We start from the raw sequence: 6,293 nt of genomic DNA on the forward strand, positions 1-6,293 counted from the left end.
TGGTTCAAATATCTCCGATGTTGTTTGACACTTTCGCGTTGCTACTGCCAAGCAACCGTGGAGCGGTAGCAGCGGTAGCGGGCCCGTCATAGCAAAGATAAAAACATGTTGACGCTCACCTAACCGATTCTCGGCAAATTGTTTGGCAACAATTTAGCTGTTAGGCGCCGATTATCAGATTTCGCCGAGCCTCTTTCTTGTGGGTTTAAGCCACACGCAGCACTGAAATGGAGGAACAAGAGTTTATTTTGCCATAAGGGTAGTTGTGATTATGCATGACACGAAGTATTGCTAGTCCTAGTACGGAGAATATTAGCGGTTGCGATGCGCATAGTGCGACTGTTAACGCACATCGACCTGATACTGTCCACAGAACAAATCCGGTGCAACATCATTCCATAGTAGTCGTGCGCCCAGACACTACCAGTCGTACGCCTAGATATCAATATATATATATATCAATTATATATATATTATATATTATTATATATATATATATATGCCAGACAAACAGCAGTGTACGGAGGTACGGTACAGTGGGTGTGATATGGGTCTGTGAAAGGGGTTTTATCGACCATGGACCACGGTTGAAACATCATACTTCCTCCAAATACAGATGCGTGCGTTTACGTCATGGGTGCGTGCGTGCGTACATTGTGCGTGCGTGCGTACATAGGTGCGTGCGTACATGGGTGCGTGGCGTGCGTGCGTACATGGTTCGTGCGTGCAGTGCGTACATGGGTGCGGCTTGCGTGCGTGCGATACATGGTGCGTGCGTGCGTGCGTACATGGAGCCGTGCGTGCGTGCGTACATGGTGCGTGCGTGCGCGTGCGTGCGTAACATGGGGGTCGTCGTGCGTCGTGCGTGCGTCGAGCACTGGTGGTGCGTGGCGTGCGTACATGGGTCGTGCGTGGTGCGTACATGGCGTGCGCGTGCGTGCGTAGCATGGTGGTGCGTCGTGCGTGCGTCATGGGTGCGGTTGCGATCGTGCGTGGCGTACATGCGTCGGGACGTGCGTGGTACAGGCTGGGGGCGCAGTGCGTCGCTACATGGTGCCTGTGCGTTGGGTGCGTGCGGTGTGCGGCTGCGTGGTACATGTGATCGTGCGGATCGTGCGTGCGTCATGGGGCGTTGCGATCTCGCGTGCGTACATGGGTTGCTGCGTGCGTGCTACATGGCGTGCCGTGCGTGCGTGCGTACATGGGTGAGGTGCGTGCTGGCGCATGGTGTGCGATCGTGCGTGCATGGGTGCGTGCGATCGTGCTGTCGCGTACAGGGTGCGATGCGCGCGTGCGTAGCATGGTGCGTTGCGATCTGCGTGCGTACATGGGTGCGGCGTGCGTGTCGACATGGGTGCGTGCGTGCGTGCGTAGAGCTGATGTGAGTGCGTCATGGGTCGTGCGTGCGTACATGAGGTGCGTGCGTGCGTACAGTCTGTGTGTACATGGTCGTGCGATCGTCGCGTGCGTACCATGGCGTGCGTGCTGTGCGTGCATGGTGCGTTGCGTTGCGTACATGGTGCGTGCGTGCGTACATGGGTGCGTGTGTGCGCACATGGCGCTGCGTGCGATCGTGCGTGCGTACATGGGTGCGTGCGGTGCTGTTGCGTGCATGGGTGCGTGCGGTGCGTGTGTATGCGTATTAGCAAGCAGATGGGTGGCGTTTTTAAGCAATGATTTCGGAAAAAATATTTTTTAGCGATGAATGATAAATGTTTTTTATTTATGCTTGACAGTAGTTAATATCTGTTATAACATAAAGGATATACATTACAGGTTTTAAAGATTTTATTTATTTGATATACTACTATATACGTTATTTGACTCGCATTGATTCAATTCTATATGTTTAATTAATTAAGTCATATCACGTTGAACGCCTATGCCCGCCCGGTAAAGGTATATATATATAATATATATAATATATTACTAATATATATATGTATAATTATATATATATATATATATATATATATTATATATATATATGTATAATTATATATATATAGTTGCAATCTCTTGAATGAATTTCAAAATGCAATATGAAATTCGTAGTCATATCTCATCTTTACCAGCATATAAATAACGAACCGAATAGTCTATATCTATCGATTTCTATGATTACCATAAAGACACATTAATTTACGGACGGTTGGTTGGAAACACTCGCAACTTGGGCATAGCGTGCGAAGCTCTGAATAAATTCTAAAGGAAAATGTCTATAGATCATGTACAGAGAGTAAAGCAAATAAATATAATTATGATCGTATCACATTACGCCAAAATCACTTGGCGCGAGCGCGCGCGCACTGTGTGACGTGACCTTACTCGGATGACCTGTAAATCATGAAATCCTAACGAACCAAGCGGCGTAAACTTCCGCTAATAAATTCATTTTTTCGTGTTTTTTTTTTTTATTCAGGAAAGGCGACGAGAGTGTACTGTGAAATAGTCATCGACAGCATTGACTCCATTGACGTCATGGTCATGGTAAATATGGCGGCCAATCAGGCAGCCGATGAAAATCACGTGACTTGTGGTGATCGTAAATCGTAGCAATCAACATCAATTTTACGTAACGAACCTGTGTGTGAGTGTGTGTGTGTGTGTGTGTGTGTGTGTGTGTGTGTGTGTGTGTGTAGTGGTGTGTGTGTGTGTGTGTGTGTGTGTGTGTTGTGTGTGTGTGTGTGGTGTGTGTGTGTTGTGGGTGTGTTGTGTTGTGTGTGTGTTGGTGTGTGTGTGTGTGTGGGTGTGGTGGTGTGTGTGTATGTGTGTGTGTGTGTTTGTGTGAGTGTGTGTATGTGCGCGCGCGCGCGTGCTCGCCCAAGCGTGCGTGCCTACGTGAGCAAGTGTGTGTGCGTGCGTGCGTAAGTGCACGTGTGTCGTTGTTCGACCGAACATCGTACTATAGACTTCCTTTCTTTGCGGGCTGAACACACGCCGGCACCACCCACCCTGCTTCCCGTCCTGTTTCAGGAGTACACGATCAACATTCGTCTACGGCAGTGGTGGATGGACGGGCGCTTCCGCTACGATGACCACCTGCCGCGCAACCGAACTTTCATCTATGCGACCCCGCACTACCTCAACAAAATCTGGCGTCCGAACATCTACTTCACAACGAGAACACGGACATGCGCACAACCTTACATCGTCCAACGTCATTATACAGGTCTACCAGGACGGCAAGGTCTGGTACAGCGTCAGGTAGGCACCTGCGTGACGTCGCGTACACGCGTCGGCGCATGCGCGGCGCGGCTGTGACGTCACGTACACGTGCCGGCGCATGCGCGGCGCGGCTGTGGTGCGAGCCCGCAAGGCTTGCTGGGTGCGTGGGCACCCGGCAGTTAGATGCGATATGATATGACTACTAGGCACTTAGGATATGACTACTAGGCACTTAAAAAAAAAAAAAACCTAACCCTAACCCTAAAAAAACAAAAATTAAATTAAATTAAAGTGCGTAGTAGTCATATCATATCGCATCTAACTGCCGGTTGCGGTGCGCGGATGGTAAACATGGTGGTAGTTGGCGTGTGTTGGCTACGCGTGTGCGTGGATGGTAAACATGGTGTAGTTGGAGTGTGTTGGCTACGCGTTGTGCGTGGATGGTAAACATGGCGGTAGGTTGGCGTGTGGTGGCTACGCGTTGTGCGTGGATGGTAAACATGGTGGTAGTTGGCGGTGTTGGCTACGCGTGTGCGTGGATGGTAACATGGTTTAGTTGGCGTGTGTGCTACGCGTGTGCGGTGAGGTAAACATAGTGGTAGTTGGCGTGTGTTGGCTACGCGTCGTGCGTGGATGGTAAAACAGGTGTAGTTGGCGTGTGTTGGCTACGCGTGTGCGTGGATGGTAAACATGGTGGTAGTTGGCGTGTGTTGGCTACGCGTGTGCGTGGATGGTAAACATGGTGGTAGTTGGAGTGTGTGGCTACGCGGTGTGCGTGGATGGTAAACATGGTGGTAGTGGAGTGTGTTGGCTACGCGTGTGCGTGGCGATGGTAAACATGATGGTAGTTGGAGGTGTGTTGGCTACGCGTGTGCGTGGCATGGTAAACATGCGTGTAGTTGGCGTGTGTGGCTACGCCGTTGTGCGCGATGGTAAACATGGCGTAGTTGGCGTGTGTTAGCTACGCGTGTGCGTGGAACTATTCTTCGGTTACTGATAAATCTTCGTAAATGTATGCACGAAGTGATAATGCTGTATTATATTATAAAATCTCTCTCTGTGTGTCTCCTCTCTCTCTCTCTGATATATATATATAATAATATAACATTCTAAACAGGTGTGTGTATGTGTGTGCGTGCGCGCGCGTGCGTGGCGCGTGTGTGTGTGCGTGGCGTGTGCGTGTGTGCGTGCGTGTGCGCGCGTGTGTGTGCGTGCGTGTGTGCGTGTGTGCGTGGCGTGTGCGCGTGCGCGCGCGCGTGTGTGTATACGTGCGTGCGGGCGTGTGCGTGTATGTGTGTTTATGAATATGTATATGTATATAATATATATATATGTATATGTGCTAAAACAATAACCATCAAGAAACATTGTGAGTAATGCATATACGTGCGCGAATATCATGTATTTATTATTCTATCTCGTTCGCGTACTTTCTTCGGTGTTTATTTGTTTCGGCTTAGTTATTTGTGAGGCTGCATGCGTGGCTACGGGAGGAATAAAACTATGATTTGCGTCATTCAGCGGGGATCTCGCTTACAGTAACAGCGATGGGCAGATGCCTCTCTTGTGCGATACTCTATCAAACATCAGTGATATAGGCACGTACGCCATAGCGGCTATCACAGTGTGTATGTGTGGTTGTGTGTGTGGTGTGTTGTGTGTGTGTGTGTGTGTGTGTGTGTGTGTGTGTGCGCGCGTGCGTGCGTGCGTGCGTGCGTACGTGGTGTGGTGGTGTGTTTGTCTGTGCGCGTGTGCGTGCGTGCGTGCGTGCGTGCGTGGGTGCGTGTGTGAGTGTGTGTGTGTGTGTGTGTGTTTGTGTGTGTGTGCGTGCGTGCGTGCGTGTGCATGTGGCGTGTGCTTCTGCGCATACGTGCGTGCGTGCGTGCATGCGTACACACGTGTGTGTGTACGTGCGGGCGGCGGGCGTTGCGTGCGGGCGTGCGTGCGTGCGTGCGTGACGTGCGTGTGTGTGTGTTATGTGTGTGTGTTGTGTGTGTGTGTGTGTGTGTGTGTGTGTGTGTGTGTGTGTCTGTGTGTGTGTGTGTGTGTGTGTGTGTGTGTGTGTGTGTGTGTGTGTGTGTGTGTGTGTGTGTGTGTGTGTGTGTGTGTGTGTGTGTGTGTGTAATAACGACAACTCCTTGTGTTTTTCACAGGCTCACACTGACGCTCTCATGCCCGATGTGGCTGGCCAAGTACCCGATGGACAACCAGACATGTCCGCTAGAGCTACAGAGCTGTACGGTGTTGCCTTCTCACATTAACCCTCCATAAGCTCATTAGCTCCTGCCCACATTCGCTTCATTACCTCTCTGATTCGAGTTCTATAGAGTATCGAGTAATACACGTGTGCTTAGCATATAAGTGTGATAGATCCCTTTACCTTACTTGGGAATCAAGGAAGTCGTGGTGTGGTCGCGTTTAGTGTTTACTGAGTCGGAATAGAAAACTTGTTTCGTATACTCTTGTGTGCCTTATTTATTACAGCATTATTTGACTGATCACGCACATCGTGTTTAACTTTCCCCGTATATATATATATATAACCATTCCCAAAACGATAGAAACCTTTACAAACAATATGGGAACGCAGCTCACCTTAAAAATAAATAATTGTAATACCGAGAGTGACCTACACAATCATACCAGGAACTAAAGTGACAATACAACTTATATTGATCAACTAAGATGACCTTCTCAATAATTCCAAGACCGAGAATGACTGTCAACATAATTTTACCCGTTTAAAGTACCAGCGGTTTCGCGTAACCTTGGCTTGACACGAATGCTACGAGTTTTGGGGGGTTTCTGGAGTGCAATGTGTAATGTTTGATGCTTCAGATATGCTGAGCACAGACGAGCAATTACTCTACTGGGTCTCAGACACTCCCGTGAGATTCGAAAACGAAGTTAACCTGCCTCAGTTCAAACTGGAGGGACTAACCACGGGTTCCGCTGTCGTAACTAACAGCATAGGTAATGTAACGTAACACGATTATATGTAAGGTAGGACTAACGATGGTGTTAATAACATGTTGATAGCTAGCATGATTGACATTGTAATGTAACATGATTATATGTAAGGTAGGACTAACAATCGTGTTAATAACATGTTGATAGCTAGCATG

The 6,293-nt window shown here is 48.8% G+C and overlaps 1 protein-coding gene across 1 annotated transcript; it reads left to right on the top strand.

Moving 5' to 3' along the window:
- Nucleotides 1–3,034: 3,034 nt before the first annotated feature.
- Nucleotides 3,035–6,141, top strand: LOC106816160 (glycine receptor subunit alpha-2-like; the record flags this gene model as incomplete). The annotated part of the gene is made up of 3 exons (XM_014820718.1): nucleotides 3,035–3,207; nucleotides 5,322–5,404; nucleotides 6,007–6,141. Coding segments are annotated over exons 1-3 (391 nt in total), but the record flags the coding sequence as incomplete, so codon positions are not given.
- Between the last annotated feature and the right edge of the window lie 152 nt (nucleotides 6,142–6,293).

The sequence above is a fragment of the Priapulus caudatus genome, unplaced genomic scaffold, assembly GCF_000485595.1.
Source record: "Priapulus caudatus unplaced genomic scaffold, Priapulus_caudatus-5.0.1 Scaffold1302, whole genome shotgun sequence".
Classification (NCBI taxonomy): Eukaryota; Metazoa; Priapulida; class Priapulimorpha; order Priapulimorphida; family Priapulidae; genus Priapulus; species Priapulus caudatus.